This window comes from Carlito syrichta, unplaced genomic scaffold (genome assembly GCF_000164805.1).
Source record: "Carlito syrichta isolate Samal-C Ts95f unplaced genomic scaffold, Tarsius_syrichta-2.0.1 Scaffold315852, whole genome shotgun sequence".
Classification (NCBI taxonomy): Eukaryota; Metazoa; Chordata; class Mammalia; order Primates; family Tarsiidae; genus Carlito; species Carlito syrichta.
Genome location: NW_007259948.1, coordinates 257222 through 275542, shown reverse-complemented (window position 1 = coordinate 275542; position 18321 = coordinate 257222). Strand labels below are relative to the sequence as shown.

The 18321-nt window shown below is 48.0% G+C and overlaps 1 protein-coding gene across 2 annotated transcripts in view; it reads left to right on the top strand.

Annotated features, from left to right (window-relative positions):
- PIK3CB (phosphatidylinositol-4,5-bisphosphate 3-kinase catalytic subunit beta) overlaps positions 1–18321 on the top strand; it is an 84838-nt gene that overhangs the window by 46796 nt on the left and 19721 nt on the right. For both annotated transcript variants that reach the window (XM_008073479.2, XM_008073478.1), the window contains exons 11-14: positions 3626–3814; positions 9469–9590; positions 12301–12444; positions 13868–13967. In XM_008073479.2, the coding sequence (XP_008071670.2) occupies positions 3626–3814; positions 9469–9590; positions 12301–12444; positions 13868–13967 (555 nt within the window). The remainder of the gene's footprint in view (positions 1–3625; positions 3815–9468; positions 9591–12300; positions 12445–13867; positions 13968–18321) is intronic.

Here is an 18321-nt window from a genome sequence, read left to right as displayed (position 1 = left end):
TGCGCGTGTGTTGCAGTCTGCCGACCCCTCGACGTAGAAGCAACGTGGCCACGGTGGCCGTTCCTTTCCCTGCTGGCCGCCCCCGTATCATCCTGGCGCGCCGTTTGGGCGTGTGTGCACTTCCCAGCTGCGCGGCCCCCGTGGCTTTTCAGACGGACTCGCGTGGCGCGCGAGGAGGTGAGGCTCCGTGTCTGGCGCGGGCCTCGGCCGCGCCTCCGGCGGTGTGTGCCGCGGCGGCCCCTCCCTGAGAGCCCCTGCGCTCCGGGGCACCTGCCGGCAGCGGCCTGGGGGTCTGACTTGGATCCGCCCCGGCTGCTCGCCTTCACAGCCACCGGCCCCTCTGGGATCTGAACAGCTTGCGTTCTCCGTGCTGTTCGCAGCGACAGGTTTGGCTGGGCGTTCATTTTCGAATTCTGATGACTTACCATTACCTGATGAAACCCAGGTAGGCTGATTCTCTGAATAGGAAAGAAAACCAGTGTAATTATGCAGAGAAACTTTTCGTTAGTCCAGTGAAACTTACGTGTCTAACAAGGGTGCCTGCATAATCGACATTTGTATACCTAACCCTGAATTGTGCCCCACATCTTTGTAATTAAAAAGAAAAGAAAGGAAACGTACGTGTCTGCCTACGAGATCCAGAGGACTTGGAGTTTGCTTGTCTGATTCGACTTTGGCGGTCTTAAAAAGTTTATTGTAGTGTGCGTTCTCTTCTGTTAACTTATTAAAGATTAGAATTCTTCAACCTGGTAAGACAGAAACTTTTCATATTTTTTTCAGTGTTCATAATTGAGAGGGAGAGCAGAACATTTGGAGAAATCATTATCTTATGAGAGTAAAGGTGTAAGACTTTTTTCTTTGGAGGTGGGGTCTCTGTTGCCCAGGCTAGAGTGCAGTGGTGCAGTCACGGCTTACCACAGCCTCAACCTTCTGGGCTCGGGCTTTCCTTCCACCTCAGCCTCCCAAGTAGCTGGGACTTTGGGTGGGTACCACCTTGCCTGGCTGATTTTTTTTATTTTTTGTAGGAAGGAGTGTTGGCTGTGTTGCCCAGGCTGTTCTCAAACTCTTGGGCTCAAGCAGTCCTCCCACCTTGGTCTCCCCAAGGGCTGTGATTATAGGCCTGAGCCACTGTGCCTGGCCTTAAAGCATTTTAAAAATCGTTTCTAGTGTAATGAAAAATAAAGCTTTAACATAGTACTAAGGGAAACAAGAGCGTTTGTAACCCTGACCTGTAAAGTTGATTTTTAAGAAGACAATCACGTGTTTCTTGGCGTTTTGTCAGAGAGAGACTGAGCGGAAGGCTCCGTGGCTCTGACCCCGTGTGACTGTCCTAAACACAGAAAACGAGAGGTAGGCTGCTTTGTTCTCCGCCTCCACGCGGTGACCATGAGCCCATGACACACACTCCCCGGACTTGCTCTCAGGGTCTGGTCATTGTTCTGCCATGGCAGCTTCCACATTAAGTGCTCCCAGGTAACTCGTATAGATGGATCCTCCTCACTAACTAGAAATAAGAAAGAGATGTGAGCAGAACCCCTGGGGGGGGGGTGTGCGCGTGTGCACCCCCCTGGCTCTCTGCTTGCCTGACTTTTTTGTTTGCTCGACCTGACTGATAGGCTTGTTGTAAGACTGGGCTCATTCTAGTGATTATTAGCTCATTTGTGTTTTTTCAGGGAGCTTTACTCTGGCTATAGCTTCTAACCTCTTCCCAAAGATGCCTAGTGTAGAGAGTTTGTAAATGGTCACCTCATCTGTTTTGTTTAGTTACTGAATTGTATTTGAGTTGTTCGGTGTTATAGGACTTACAACTGGATTCAGAATGTTAATGTGCATAATTGCATTCTTTTTTGACTCAGTTTACTTATTGAGTATCTGCTTCATGCTAGGGATATAAATGGGGAAAAGATACGATTTCCACCTCGAGTTCATCAGTGAGAGCCAAAAAAATAAAAATAAAAAACAGTATATTAAGAAAGATGCTAATGAGCATCGCCGCATACGCAGTCAAAGATGCGGCCGCCAGTCTGGGCTGGTTAGCTTGTAACTCAGAGATTCAGAGCAGCCTGGAGGCTAAGTGGAGAGGCACAGAGACCAGGTCTTGGGAATCCTTGGATGCTCTGATACTCGCTTGAATTCTGTTCCATAAACAACGGCAAAGTCAGTGAAGTGTTTTATTATTTATTTACATCTATATATGTATTTTTTAAGGAAGCGGGGGAGGGTCTCGTTCTGTTGCCCAGGATGGAGTGCAGCGGTGTGATCCATAGCTTATCGCAGCCTTGAGTTCCTGGGCTCAAGCAGTCCTCCTGCCTCAGCCTCCTGAGTAACTGAGCTTCTAGGCTCGAGCCTCTGAGCCTGGCCCCAACAAAGGATTTTAAGTACAAGGAGTTGTGGTCTGTTTCTGCCCCATCTTTGAGATGTTAGCAGACTGTCTTCTTTATATGTCTCAGATACAGTTTCCACTTGTTCTGCCCTATACTTGGGTCAAATTGGGAGAAATACTGTGCTAGAAAGACTGGTGAAGTTTCCGTTTCTTTAGCATATTCATGCACTTCTTTATTGCCATTCTAATGACAAGAAAGTAAGTAAATGCTTAAGTTGCCATTAACAGCTGGACAAACTGAGAATACAAGTACTAACTTCATACAGTGTTTAATCCTTGAAGTAAACCTTCAGCATGGGTGTCCCTTACGCTGGTTTGGCTACGGTCTGTCCTTGGTCTGTTCCAGGAATGTGTCCCCCCCTCCCCCCAAGACAACATCCAAAAGTCGCCTCCCTCAGTGAAATTACACTTAGTGTTTCCCGTTCTTTTTTTTATTAAGCTGCATGCTGTTTTGAATTTGACGACTTTAGAAAGTTGGTGGTAACGTGACAGTTTTATTTATGTTCACGTTCATATGAAATCCCAGTCAAAGGCAAAGTAAAATGCAATAGGGTATAAATCCTTAGAGGGTCTCCTCAGTTCATCTTGGAAGGAGATTCTTAGTAGAATATGTGCTTTGACCAAGTGTGATTTTGACTTAAGAATGGGGAGATATACCTCTTCTTTTGATGTTAGTGGAATTCAGAGAGCTTGGATCCAAAAAAGAACACGGGCCGTCTTCTTTAGTGTATTTTTATAGGGATTGGGAAGGAAAATGAGATCATTGTATTTTTTCCGTGTTTAATTTTAGCCAACATTCAGTTCTTAATCTGAGGAGATGTACGCCTCTGACTCAAGGCACAGGCCAAGAAGACACCTGTTAGTATTATTTTTAACCTCATTTGTTTGGGCCATCTTTGGTTTTGTTGTTGTTTGTTTATGGAAATTCAGTTCAAATAATGACTTGGTTTTTTAATCCAAAGAGCAATACTGCCACCTAGTGTATGCACATCTTAAAATTTTAGGTTTTTTAAAAACAGTATTTTTTTGAGAATCCCTTCATCCCTTAACAAACTTAATATTGACCAATAAGAACATCTATAAAGTATAGGTCTTTATTAGTCTTTTTGAGGAACTACATTTTAGTATACCACATATTAAAGCTCATGTGTTACTATAAATTTATTGTATATAAATTTTGCTGAATGTTTGCCAGTGATGTTTGCTTAGTTAAATGCTATGATGAGTGTTTTACTTTCTTAGAGTCGTGGTGGCAAAAAGTTCCTTGCCGTACTGAAAGAAATCTTGGACAGGGACCCCTTGTCTCAACTGTGTGAGAATGAAATGGATCTCATTTGGACTTTGCGACAAGACTGCCGAGAGAATTTCCCACAGTCGCTGCCAAAATTACTGCTGTCCATCAAGTGGAATAAACTTGAAGATGTTGCCCAGGTAACAAGTTTCTTCCTTTAATTCCTTTTGTGTGGACATACATGGTACTTTGTGGGTTTCAGAGAAAGTGTCCTTTCCTTCTGTCTCGGATTATCCTGCAAGAAAAACTGCGAGGTTTTAGGCTCTGGTAGACTCTAAATAATGTGCCAGAAAATCTCAAGATTTGAACACCCCAGATTTCGGGTAAGGCTGGCATACCTTTCACTACATACAGCTGAAACATGGGTCTGGGGCCAGTCATCCTGGATGCCTCCCACCAGCTTCAGCAATGAACTCCAAAGTTTTAAGTCTTCAGACTCTTTGCGTGACTGTTCTAAAATGAATATCTATTTGTAAAGTGCATCTATTGTAGAGGCTAACATGTTAGGTTATAAGCCATTCAGACCAGTTTTGGGGAGTTTTTTGTTGTTGATTTTTTTTTGAGTTGGAGAGCCTCACTCTGTCGCCCAGGCTGGAGTGCAGTGGCATGCTCACGGCCATCCCAGTGTCGACCTGCTGGGCTCTGTGATCCTTCTGCCTCAACCTTCCAAGTAGCTGGAACCATAGGCATACATGACCACACCCGGCTAATTTTTTAAATTTATTGTAGAGACAGTGTCTCACCAAGTTATCTGAGCTGGTCTCGAACCCACTTGCCTCGGCCTCCCAAAGTGCTGGGATTACAGGCTGAACCACTGAACCGGGCCCAGACCAGTTTTTGACATTTATTTCAACTGGGCAGTATTGATGAACGTGGGTGCCTTTTGGCAGAGTAGAAAATGGGGAAAAAAAGTCCAAAAAAAAAAAAAAAAACCCACTGAATTTTAGCTCCTTGATTTAATTTTTATGATTCTGCCAGAAAGCACTGGCATTTATTTACTCAGTTTAAGTGGCCACCAGTGCTCAGTAGAAAGACCTTTAAAAAATCCAAGCAAATAAATTGGGCCTATTCAAATTACCAAATGTGTTCACCTTACTCATTTGAGTTCAGCTGGTCTCTCTAGTGTTTGTAGTTTTAGTAAATCTGTAATGACCTTGAACATTCAGTGAAGAATTGCATATTTATCTTAACACCTGCATTTAGAACTCTGTGCCCTGCCCTCCTGACACCTGCCGTGTGCAGGGTCCCAGATTTTGGTGAGCACAGACACTACGGCCCATCGTCAGTGCACGTCTTCTAGAAGCCCTCAGCAGCCCTGTGAATGGACGTTGTGGCTGTGTGCTGTAGCTGAGCGGTGTTCCCAGTGTCCACAGATGCCAGGTCACAGGATGGGACCCAGCACAGGCCGGGTGGGCTCTCCCCCGACCCTGAGTGCCACTGGCCTGCTCCTGGGTCCTTCTGTTCTTCTTCGAACTCTGATTGGGCACCCTGAAAATTTGCCGTCCCCTGCTCTCTTGCACCTGGGGGTGGCCACGTGACTCTCCTCTGGCTGGCGAGCCGGAAATGGAGGCCTCCCGGGTGGGGCTGCTGGGAAGGGGACTGTTTCCTGCCCAGGAGGGCCAAGACCGCAGACCCGCGACTGTGCCTCTCGCCCGGGCTCCTCGCTGCCCGGAGTGCGCTTGAGCCATCGGGAGGAGGCAGAGCGAGCACTGCCCCTGGCAGAGTGGGGAGCAGAAGGAGGTCGGGACACAGGCCTCCCCCGCCCACCTCCAGCCCTGTGTGGGGCAGGGAGGGCCCGCCCCGTTCCTCGGGGCTTCCGATCTGTGTGGTCAGAGGCGATTGGCGCCAGCCCCGGCCTTCGGGGCGGAGGGCGTGCACTGGGGAGCTCAGCTCGCAGGGCCTCCCCTGTCTCGGTCCCAGCCGAGGGCCCCGAGAGGTCGGGCGGCAGCCGCTGGGGGACAGCGCGGGCGGCCCCTCCGTGGATGGGCTGGGGCGCCCTCCCGCCCATGGCCAGCACCCGGCGAGCCAACCTTGTCCTCCAGCCGGACCAGGCCCGCCCTGCGTGCTCCCCGGGAAAATGCTCCTGGTCCCGGTGGAGCACAGAAGCGTCCGCAAATGTCTGGTTCGGGCGGGAGGCTGGGAGGCAGGGGCAGGGCAGGGAACCGAGGCTGGGCAGGGCCTGAGTGCCGGCCGGGCCACAGGCGTGGTCCCTCTGGGGATGCTGCCTCGCTGGAGTCTCTGAGCTAACCAGAGCCAGGGCTGCCTCTGTCTCCGAGGAGCCCCTGGCAGCGTCCCGGCCCCACCCTTGGTGAGGAGCGCCCCTCCCAGGGGCTCCCATCCGGATTGGGGGCGGCCCTGCAGCCCCTCGCCCCTCCCTGCCGCAGTGGTCAGCTTGTCGAGAGAGGGGCTCCTCTCTCCAGGGGCGTCTCAGTACAGTGATATCTGGGCGCCCTGCAGAGGCTGTCCTCGTCGTCTGTCGGAGCTTCCTGAACGCGCCTTGCGTTTATGCGCCGGAATGCAGATTCTGATGCCGCAGTCCTGGGCTGGGCCCGAGAATCTGCATTTCTTTCCTTTCCTTTTAAAATATTTTTGTAGAGATGGGTCTCACTATGTTGCCCAGACTGGTCTCGAACTCCTGGACTCAAGCAGTCCTCCCTCCTGGGCCTCCTGAGTAGCCTGCGCCCGCCTGGATTCCATGTGTCTCGCGTCCAGGTGGTGCTACTGCTGTCGGTCTGGCCGGTCGGGGCCAGTCCCAGGGGTGTCAGACAGCCAAGGGGGAGGGGCCACACCTGGGCACTGCCCCATGGGGAGACACTGAGGACCCTCCGTGGGAGTCTTCCAACCCAGGAGCAGGCTGGGAATTGTGGCGCCTCGGGGCCTCTCTGGGACAGGAAGACGGCCATCTCCACCTGCGCCTGGCGGGTCCGCATGACAGGGCAACCTCGCCTGTGAGCTAGGAGGTCCCGCAAAGGCACGCCGTGCCCTTCCCAGGCATTTCCAGGTCTGTGGGGCGGCTAGGTGGTCCGTCCTGACCATGCGCCCGAGCTTGGGATCCAGCCCACAGGGAGATCATCTGGTCCAGGCCAACCGTTGTGTTCTTTGATGTAATTAAAAACTTAGAAAAAGTGTGCAGGCCAAACCCAGCAGGGAGCCAGTGCTAGTGCCTGTGGCCTCCCGGCAGTGGCACTAAAAACAAAAACAAAAACACCCCTTGGACTGTATCATTTTGCTCTTGAAATCGAGTGTTGGAAAGGATTTATTCCGCCTTTACTTCTTGTTCTGTAATCACATTCCTGCAGGTACTGTGCTTAAATTGTTTTCGCCTTCGACCACGTGACCGTTGCTCTGAAAAGGAAGTTTTTAATGCCATTTAGATAGGTTTGACCTGCTTTAGAACGGCGACTGTCTTCTAACCACTTATTTATGGTCTCAGTTTAGGGTCAGTTTTCTGTAAATCCCCAGTAATGCTGGAAAATACGATCTCGCCCTTTTCTTTTTTTAGCTTGGCCACCTGCCCACTTCTCATGAGTCGCGTGCAGGGCTGGGTGTGCATCAGCGAAACGTGTCATCTGATGATTGTATACAGTCGCGGGAGAAAAAGTTTATTACTGGACTTGTAAAAGAGGGCTTACAGGCAGTTGTGGCGCTTTGGTCATGTGTTTAACTTTATACTTCTGTAATTCAAATGATAAATCTTGCCGAAAGTCATCACTCTATAACGGCAGGGTTGTCTTTAACTCAACACAGGTACACCTGTAGCGTTAGAGAATTTCTCGTCCCTTTCAGAATTGTTTGCCAGGAGTGTAGCCCAAGTACCAATGGGGGTGCCAGAAGTTTTTTATTACCACCATTTTAGACCCCGGGGGACAGTCCTTCCGGCCCTCCCTCGGGCAGTGGGCAGAGTGGGGGGAGGCCTGTCCGTGAGCACAGGTGGGGCGAGGCTGGAAGCGTCTCTCCACCTGTTGGACTCTTCTGCCCTTCGGGGCCTTGACAGACCTTTCCTGCCTCACTGTCCTGTCCCCATGGGGCTCCGGCACACACCGCGTGTCTCTTCTGTGTTGTGCGCTTACGTGCGCCGTAGCCGTCACAAAGAGCAGGCTGTATTCAGCGCAGGGTTAACATGGCTACATAAAAACTTGAGTTTTCAATGAAAATTTTAAAATGGCCAGCATTTCACTACACTTGCTTATTAACTTATTAATGCCCTTAATGCCTATTTGTGAAGTTTAAATATATCAAATTACATGTGTAAGTTAGCAGTTTATATTAACATATGCTCAGAATAGTAACATAATCACATTTAAAAACACAGGTGTCATTTTTCTCACAAGTTATTTTTCAAGTGCAAAACAATAAAAAGTTACATTATTCCTTAAAAATCATCTTTAGTGAACTTAACTTTTACCTTTGCTTGATATGAGACTTGAAAGGCACGGGGAACAGCCAGAAGGATGTCTTCTGAGATGGCGCCAACACTAGGGAACCTAACAAAGACAACAAAGGCCGTAAATTCCTGCCTCTCCCATGCGCGTGCGAAACTTAAACTCATGTACAAACATTATCTCCCTATAGGAATGCTACCTCATAGCTCCCTCCAATAAAGACCCTAAGATGGCTCTGGCTGGCACGGCCAGGCTCAGAGAGCACAGGCCGCCCCCTCCCAAAACCAATAAATACAGACCTCTCTCTCGCCCTCTCTCTCACTCCCTTTTCCCACCAGGCGGTTACAGACCTCCTTCCCTCTCCCTGTAGCCGCTGCTCTAATAAATCTCTTGGCCTCAAAGGGTACCGAGTCTCACTGGCGCCATCATCCTTCAAGACTCTCTCTCTCTTTATATATATTTTTGAGTTGGAGTCTCACTGTCACCTAGACTGGAGTGCAGTGGCATGCTCATGGCTCACTGCAGCCTCGACCTTGTGGGCTCAGGCAATCCTTCCACCTTAACCTCCCAAGTACCTGGGACTACAAGCACACACCACCACGCCTGGCTAATTTTTTAAATTTTTTGTAGAGGTGAGGTCTTGTTATATTGCCCAGGCTGGTCTGGAACTCCTGGGCTCAGTCAGTCCTCCCACCTCAGCCTCCCACAGTGCTGGGATTACAGGTGTGAGCTGCCTTACCCAGCCTGTTAATGAACCTCTTAAATATCAATGGCCTGTTCTTAGCTTGAGTCTAAGAACAGCCAACATTTGTACTTTGAATCTTACCTTCAAGTGTTTCTTGATTTTTTTTTTATTTCTTCTTTTACCTTTAAAAAATTGCTTGACTGGCCATGGTGGCTCACGCCTATAATCCCAGCACTTTGGGAGGCCAAGGCGAGAGGACTGCCTGAGCCCAGGGCTCAAGACCAGTCTGGGCAATTTGGTGAAACCTCGTCTCTACCATAAATCAAAAAATTATCTGGGCGTGGTGGTGTGCACCTGTAGTTCCAGCAAGTTGGAAGGGTGAGTTAGAAGCATTGCCTGAGCCCAGCAGGTCGAGGCTGCGGTGGCCATGAGCATGCCACTGCACTCCACCCTGGGTGACAGAGTGAGACTCTGACTCAAAAAAAAAAAATTATTCAATGGCCAATGATTCTAGGATACATCTATTCGGCATGCCACTCTGGGGTAAGTGCTTAGTGGCTTTGTAAACTTACCTACAGAATGTTTCAACCACAGAGACAGTCCTCAGGCCTTTTAACAGGAGCGGATGCTCGAGCTGCCGGTTGTTGGAAGTGTGCTTGCCCTCCTTTTGACCTGCCTGGGACTCCTGCACGTCCCCCATTCTGAATCAGTTTCCTTTTCCAAACAGCTCCAGGCGCTGCTTCAGATCTGGCCTAAGCTGCCTCCCCGGGAAGCCCTGGAGCTCCTGGATTTCAACTATCCAGACCAGTACGTGCGGGAGTATGCCGTGGACTGCCTGCGACAGATGAGGTATCTCCTGCAGGCGGCTTTCCTGGCCGAGGAAGGGCTGGGGCGGTGGGCAGGGGGGCGTCTCCCGGAGTGTCCCCTGCGAGGGCAGGGGCCGAGGATCACCAGGATGCAAAGCATCTGCTCCTGTCCCTCCTCCCACCCTGTGTCTGTTGCATTAAGTCAACACACCCTCTTGGGTCGGAGGTCCCCGAGATCACCCTCATGTTCACGGTTTGCTTGGAGAACTCGTGGAACTCAGCGTAGGGTCGTGCTCACAGATACAGCTTATTGCAGCAGAAGGATACAGGACACAACCGGGAAAGGGGAGAGGTCACGGGTGAAGTCCGGAGGCCAGGCGTGTGTAGGCAACCAGGCGTCCTTTCCCAGGGAGTCACGCCCGGCACTTTTCCCTCGCCCAGCAGGGACTTGGGACAGTGGGTGGCCACCAGGGAAGCCAGTAGAGACCCAGGCCTGGGGCTTTTGCTGGAGACTGGTCCCAGGAGCACCCTTGCCCAGCACGTGCCAGGTTCTTAGACTCCCTGAAGGCAAGGGGGCCGTGGCACGTGCTGTCTCTCCTGCCGGCGTGGGCGTTGGTGGGAACCCTCTGAAATCTCAGCTCGCGGGTGCTGGCCCGGGCCGGCTTCATAAGCAGACTTTCAGAGGACAGCAGCCAGGCCTGCCATATCCCCTCTACTCTTCATAGCTTGTCTGTCCACCACCAGAATTAAGAAATGTTAATATTTTGTCATGGGTTCTGAAACGATTGCTTTTGAGCAAATATATCACAGCTGAAATTGAAGCCCTTGTCGCGTTCTCACCCCATCAGTCCAGATCACTTCTTTCTCAGAGGCAACCGTTATGGCAGCTGGCATGTACGATTTCATACCACGTTTTTTTGTTTTGCCGTATATATGCACGTCTGTAAAAGTATAGAGTATAATATTGCGCATTTTAAAATGACACAAGTATGTCTTAGCCATTTGTATTGGACACCTTTTTTTAATTCAATATTAGGTTCTTGAAATTAATTTCTTCCATCATGCTTAAAGTAGTTTATTTCTTTCTCGGCTACATAATATTCTGTCATGGGAATATAGCTTATCTAATGCATTCCCTTGTTAAGGACCATGTTAAATTTTCCCCAGATTTCCCTATTATAAATAATGCTGCTGTGAACATGATTCATTGAAGAAATAACTTCCTCAGACAATGAGGTTTACCTATTTTCTTTCTAGTTTCAAAAATGAGGTTTATATACCATATTTGTTGTTGTTGTTGTTGTTGTTTTTGAGTTGGAGTCTCACTCTGTCGCCCAGACTGGAATGCAGTGGCTGCTCCCGGCCACCGCAGCCTCGACCTGCTGGGCTCCGGCGATCTTTCCGCCTCAGCCTTCCGAGTAGCCGGAATTACAGGCGTGCGCTATGACACCCAGCTAATTTTTTGATTTTATTGTAGAGATGAGGTCTCGCCAAGTTGCCCAAGCGGGTCTCGAACCCGCGGGCTCAGGCAATCCACTCACCTCAGCCTCCCAAAGGCACGGGATTACAGGCTGAGCCGCCGAGCCCGACTTGTACCATGTTGTTGTTTGGAAAATAAAAGTTTCCAAAACAATATGTATGCTATGATATGTGACTTCTTTTTAAAAAATGTATCTGTGTAGAGCCTTGTGATGTTCAAAAGCAGTCACACTAGCTTGTCCGTGATGGTGACTTCTGGGGAGTGGGATTAGATGCCTGAGGCAAGAGGAAGCCTCCTTCTGTTCCTGTGCGTACTGGTTTTTACACTGTGTGTAGGTTTTGTCATCACAAATTTGACGGGTTGTGGTTTTAAAACACGAAGCTCCCTCCCAGTGGCCCCATCTCCCTGGGTCTGCATGGGAGGCCACCTGTGCACAGGCCGCCTTAAATGCACTGATCCCTCTGCAGAGATGCCGTGTGGCCCCTGTGCTCCACGAAGCTTGCCATGTTGCTTTCTCTGTCGTATGTTCTGGGCGTGGGTTTTGTGTGGGGGCTCGGGGACAGACTTCAGTCCCAGGTTCGCCTTAGACTGGTTCCTTAACCATTTGTGGCCCAAGGCTGTAGTCTGTAAGTGGAAGAGTTGGGATACATACCTTACACCACTGGAATTTCCTCTGGCAGGAATGCGTTTACAGGAGCATCTGGAGATAGACACAAAGCAGAGACCTGCTAACCATAGTTAACTCAGCCCCATTCACTATAATATTGTCTGTTATATTAATTCGGTGAGTCAATCCCCACTTACAACTGCGTTCATTTTCTTATCCTTCAAACTATTTGAAGAATTTTTTTTCCTCCCTGGAGTTAAGATTTTAATGGCTCTAGTTACCTGGCAGAAGGACTTACTTAACCCTAATGATAGCAAAGGAAAATAAATCACTAAAAGGCCGATGGAATTTTTATTTAAAAAACAATTGCTTGACTAACACGTTAAGTTTTTCAACACAATCAGAAACCGGTATTAAATTCCTAATTCTGACCTAAATTGGATAAAAATATCCTGTGTGTTTGTCCCCTGACCTTCTCTGCTCCCTTTCCCCATGTGACATGGTAGCTTTTCTTGTGACACCGTAACGGTAGGTGGTCAGTGAATGCAAGTGCATCACAGCCCGAGAACCACTGTGAATTCTAGGCTGGCTTTTGCCAGCGTGTGAGGAAGGGGCTGTCTTGGCACAGGTTGTTGAGTGACTCACTGTGGCCTCTGTTTCTTTCAGCGACGAGGAACTTGCTCAGTATCTTTTGCAACTGGTGCAAGTTTTGAAATACGAGCCCTTTCTTGATTGTGCACTCTCCAGATTCCTGCTAGAAAGAGCCCTTGCCAATCGCAGGATCGGGCAGTTTCTGTTTTGGCATCTGAGGTAAGTCTTTTCTATTTCAGCTTGAGCCCACCGTGTGTTCTAGCAACTATAAACCCACAGAATAGACGGCCTTCCACATGACAGACGCTGGGTCCGTTGTGTCCAAAACATTTGTAACATGGACACTGTCTTGGTGCTTCCCCCTGTTTCCAGATCCGTTTCTTCACGAACTAGATCATTCCCAGAAACACATGAGCCTTATTTCACCAAGTTCATAGATGAGTAATATCAGGAAAGAGAACTAAAGTCATTCCTTTGTTTCCCAAAGAAATTGTTGATTTCTCATTTTTGACTCTGTACTCAGACTTCCCCCGCCCCGCCATCTGAAAATCAGACTGGAAACTCTTGCTTAACAGAAAAACATTCTTTTTCTTGCTTCTTTTGAGCTGAACTTCTTAAAGAAAATAAGGTCTATAGTATTATTGCTGTTAACTTTTGGGGTTTTATTTCTGGATTATGGTTTCCTTATTCATAGAATTTTTTTTTTGGATGAGAGTATTTTTTTTTTTTTTTTAAAGTAGGGTACAATTCAGGGTTAGGTGTACAAATGGTCGTTGTACAGGTAAAGTTTGGACCTCACTTTGGTCCCTATGTCACCTGGTTATTCATGGATTTTTCTATTCTATTTTTGATTTGCCTTCTCTCCTCATCCAGTTCAGTTTTATTTTTAAATCCCTCAGGGAACAACAAACAAAATAAGTATTCCATCCTTTTCCAAATATGTACGGAATTCTTTAAATAAGAAGAAATGAGAATAGAAGATAACAAAAGCCTCAGTTGCCTGTATAACCCCAGTCACATCTCACCCATCTCTGTCTTGGCCTCATTTTCTTTAAATTGGTAGGATTCGGCCGGGCTCGGTGGCTCAGCCTGTCATCCCGCGCCTTGGGGAGGCTGAGGTGAGTGGATTGCCTAAGCCCGCGGGTTCGAGACCCGCCTGGGCAGTGAGACCTCATCTCTACAATAAATCAAAAAATCAGCCGGGCATGGTAGCGCACGCCTGTAATTCCGGCTACTCGGAAGGCTGAGGCGGAAGGATCGCCGGAGCCCAGCAGGTCGAGGCTGCGCTGGCCGGGAACGGCCACTGCCCTCCAGTCTGGGCGGCAGAGTGAGACTCCAACTCAAATAAATAAATAAATAAATAAATAAATAAATCGGCCGAATTCCCTTTCCTCTCCAAAAACCAAATCAGGTAAGATGTGAAAATTTTAGGCTTCTTGGAATTAAAGAAGTAGCTCCCCATAAAACCTCACACCTTTTTGAGCTCTGAAGTGGAGCAGGTCGGCGAGTTGCCCGTCTCACCAGCAGTGAGTGATGCGCGAGACGGCTTGTGCTTTCCTTTGGTGGCCGTCGCTTGAAGTCAGTGCTCTCGCCTGGTGATCCGAAGCGCTCGGTACCACTGGTTGTCGTTGGCTCTTTGCAGGTCAGAAGTGCACATCCCTGCTGTGTCAGTTCAGTTTGGGGTCATCCTCGAAGCCTACTGCCGGGGGAGCGTGGGGCACATGAAGGTGCTTTCCAAGCAGGTATGGCTCGGGCCAGGGGGTTGTTGGGCCAGCTTCTTCCAGTGTGACTAACTCCCCCCCCACGTTATTTCATAGAAGTGACAGTAACAACCTGATCAATACGTTCTCGCATCAAAGTTTAAGTCAAGAAATGAAGTTTCAATGAACCTAGCAGAAAAGCATTAACTGAATGCTCCCTGGAAGAGTCAGGACTCCTGATATTTTCAGCGTTAATAGCTCACCTCACATTCTATTTCAACACGCCCGAGTAGATGTGTTTGATTCTGAAGCTCATGGTGACGGTGGCAAGGGTCACATAATCTTTAGACCCAGTTTTTTCATATCCCTGAGTCACTCTTTCCTGTCAACTGTGCCACGTATTATTAATGATAAATACTAAGCTGAGATATTCTGAGACCTAAGTCCACAGGTGTCCTAGTTTCTAGAATTCAGAGTCTTCAAACAGCTTTTGCAGATTGTATGCATGTAGACACGGCTCTATTCTCCTGCAGTCCTGATATTCCTGATGGAAGTAAGTAGGTTCTTCAATGCTTGCCACATGCCAGGAACCAGACTGACTGTTCTGAGTGCCCTGTCTCATTTCACTCCCCCAATAATGTCCCAAATTATTTGCCAAGACAATCTGCATTGGACAGAGGGGAAAACTGAGGTGCCCGGAGATTAATTTGCCTAAAAACCTGTGACTAATTAAGCAAAGGATGGCGTTTCAGACCGAGGTCTGTCCAGCCAGAAAGCTAAAATTCTTTGCCGGATACCAACAGTTTTCAGACATGTTTAGCAGCCCAGCATATCCCCTCTCTCTCACTCACCTTTTTTTTTTTTTTTTTTTTGAGTCTAGCTCTGTCACTCAGGCTGGAGTGCAGTGGCATGATCATGGTTCACTGCAGTTTCGACCTCCTGGCTTCAGGGGATCCTTCCACCTCAGCCTCCCAAGTAGCTGGGACTACAGGTGTGTGCCACCATACCCAGCTAATTTTTTTTTTTATTTTTTATAGAGACAAGGTCTTACTATGTTGCCCAGGCTGGTCTTGAACTCCCGGGCTCAAGCAATCCTCCCGCCTCAGCCTCCCAAAGTGCTGGGATTACAAGTATGAGCCGCCATGCCTGCCCCCCTCCCTTCTAAATCAAAACTTACACAGAACTCCCATTTATAAAATCGGCAACACTTTCATTTTATCACTACAAATGGTTTTTTTGTGTTTGTTTTCTTTTTTTTTGGAGTTGGAGTCTCACTCTGTCACCCAGGCTGGAGTGCAGTGGCATGCTCACAGTCACTGCAGACTCGATCCTCTGGACTCAGGCAATCCTTCCACCTCAGCCTTCCAAGGCTAGAACTACAGATGCACGCCACCATGGCTGGCTAGTTTTTGTGATTTATTGTAGAGACAAGGTCTCACCAAGTTGCCCAGGGTGGTGACAAATGCCCGGGCTCAGGCAGTCCTCTCACCTTGGCCTCCCGAAGTACTGGAATTACAGATTGAACCACCACGCCTGGCCCAAATATATTTTTAAAGTTAAAACATAAGCCATTTGAGAGAATGATCAAACTATCTTCCCGAACAAAGCATTTTAGAATTGAGGGTTATTGCTAGACGTAGCCAACTCATCTGTGTGTTTTGCTTCGGAAGGAACTCTCGCTTCTAGAGCTGAGTAAATGCGAGTGGAATGGGCGGTGGTGGGAATCGCTGCCCCTCAGCTCTTAAGCCCTGGATGGTGGCTTCAGTCCCATCGTTCCCTCCAGGAGTGTTTCAGATTATTTTTCTGGGCAGAGGCAGTCTTCAAGGCTGCCACTAGCTTTTCCTGCCAGCGCAGCCCTCACACCACAGGTTAGGGAGCCACTGCTGCGGATCCACCGGGTGCTGAGTCCGTCTGTCCCAGGGATGCGTCCAGACGCTGGGAGACAGCAGCAGGAAGGGCTGGCTGGCAGCCGCCCCTGGCAACATGGCCATGGACACTGGACCTACGTGCGTTCTACGCTGGATCGCCAGAGCATCCTGGGTCTCCTGGAATTTGTGTTCGTTCAGAGCCAGGGTCCAGGAGTCCCCAAGGTCTGAGTATCTCCTTTCCCACAGTGCACTTTTAGTTTGGTGAAAGGTTGTAACTCCTTTTGGGAATGCTTAGAGAAGGAGACTGTGGTTCTTGTACAGAAATTCACAGGTGTCATGAGCACTGTGAGAGTGTCAGGGGAGTCACCAGCTCAGCGTGACTTGGTTTATGGCTGCACCTTGCAGCGGAATCCTGAGAGTCGGCTACCTGGACACTTCTTACTGTGGTGGGGTTAACATCAGAGCACACACTGTGTATGACTAGTAAATATGTCAATGTAGTTTCATCAGCAGATAAAGTAACATTTTAAAAATCTAGGCTGTATTTTGTCATTTCACTTTCTAAATCCTTCAATAATTTTCAGTACACTGAGAATAAAATCCAGATTTTCTACCAACACCTGCAAGGCTGAGCTTGGTTTGGTGTCTTATGTGGCCACCAACCCTCACTCATGATTGCACACACGGCATGTTTTCCTGGCACCTCAGCTTGACAATTACAATGAACAGGTGACATGCATGTGAACAACTTGTTCTTTTTCTTTTGACTGATGAATTGTAAGACTCATGGCAGTTCTTGTTATCACTGTAACCTAAAAAAGAACAAGGTGTTGAAACACTTGAAGTATATGACTTATGGCCACGAGGTATTCAGGACATTGTTCCAGGACGCAGATTTCAGTGCAATTAGAGACGGAGCATGACAGTTTCTAACTGTACAGACATGGAAGAAATCCAAATGTGAAATGCTTCCAAAAAGTTTCTGTTTTCATAGCCCAGTTTGCATCTGGTTCCCTCATCACCAGTGTTTGTACAGTTCCTGAAATGGTTGAGAAGTGGAGTGTCTGTGGTTTTGACAAGTAGCTAACTTGGCAAGTTTCAGCCATGCCAGTGTTACCAGAAAGGTGCATGGAACCTTCCTAGTTTCCTGTGAGCAAGGTCTCAGCCCACCTATGGAAACCACATGCTTGAATTCACCTCCCTACATAGTCCTGGTGGTTTCCTCACATAGAAGCAGAGTCCAAGAATGAAAACATGATGATTGAAAACAAATCTCCTATTCATGGAATTTCAATCCACAGGGTTTATTATGTTTGCTATATACACATTTTATATGCTTGTTATAGATAATGTACGTATTTAGTTCTGTTAACTTTTGTTTCCAGTTTTAATGATATATTCATAAAATAAAATGCTCCGTCTGATTTGTGGCTGGGTGAAGCTATTTCTTATGAATTTTATACATTACAACTTGAAAAGACACTTGATTATTAAGCAATGCAACGTTTGATTTAGTTGGCCACTGTTGATCTACCTTGTACCACTTGCATACGTTTTGTTTTTGTTTTAAGTCAGGATCTCAATCTGTCACCCGGGCTGGGAGTGCAGTGGCACAATCACAGCAATCATGGCTCATGGCGGCCTTGACCTCCTGGGCTCAGGCGAACCTTCCACCTGAGCCTCCTGAGTAGCTGGGACTACAGGCGTGCGCCACCATGCCTGGCTAATTTTTTAATTTTTTGTAGAGATGAGATTTCGCTATGTTACCCAGGGTGGTCTTGAATTCCAGGGCTCAAGTAATCCAGCCACCTCGACCCCCTAAAGTACTGGGATTGCAGGCATAAGCCACCACATCCAGCCAGTCTTGTTTTAAATTTGAATACGTTTTGAAAGCCTTAGTTACCTCATTATAGAAACAAGTGATTTGCCCCTGAGTAACAAATACTCTGTTTATATTTACACTTACTTTATTACACAATAATTCATTCTTGCTATCCCATTACTAGAAAGAGAATATAATGAATGAGTTACCTTACAAGAGTCATGATGAGTTGGTAATAAGGTTGACTAAATATTATGACCCTCAGAGTTAAATTCTGCATGGGTTTTCCTCCTATACTATGGAATAAGCCAAGTGGAGGGGTTTAGATCAGTAGTGTTTCAGACTCTGTTACTCAGTGAACTGCAGAATTTTGAGTGGTTTTAAGCTTCATTTTTCTTTTCTTTTCTTTCTTTTTTTTTTGAGTTGGAGTCTCACTCTGTCACCCAGACTGGAGTGCAGTAGCCGCTCGCTCCGGCCACTGCAGCCTCGGCCTACTGGGCTCCGGCGATCCTTCCACCTCAGCCTTCCAAGTAGTCAGAATTATAGGCGCACACTGCCACGCCCGGCTAATTTTTTGATTTATTGTAGAGATGAGGTCTCACCAACTTGCCCAGGCGGGTCTCGAACCCGCGGCCTCAGGCAATCCACTCATCTCAGCCTCCCAAGGCGCGGGATTACAGGCTGAGCCACCGAGCCCAGCCATATT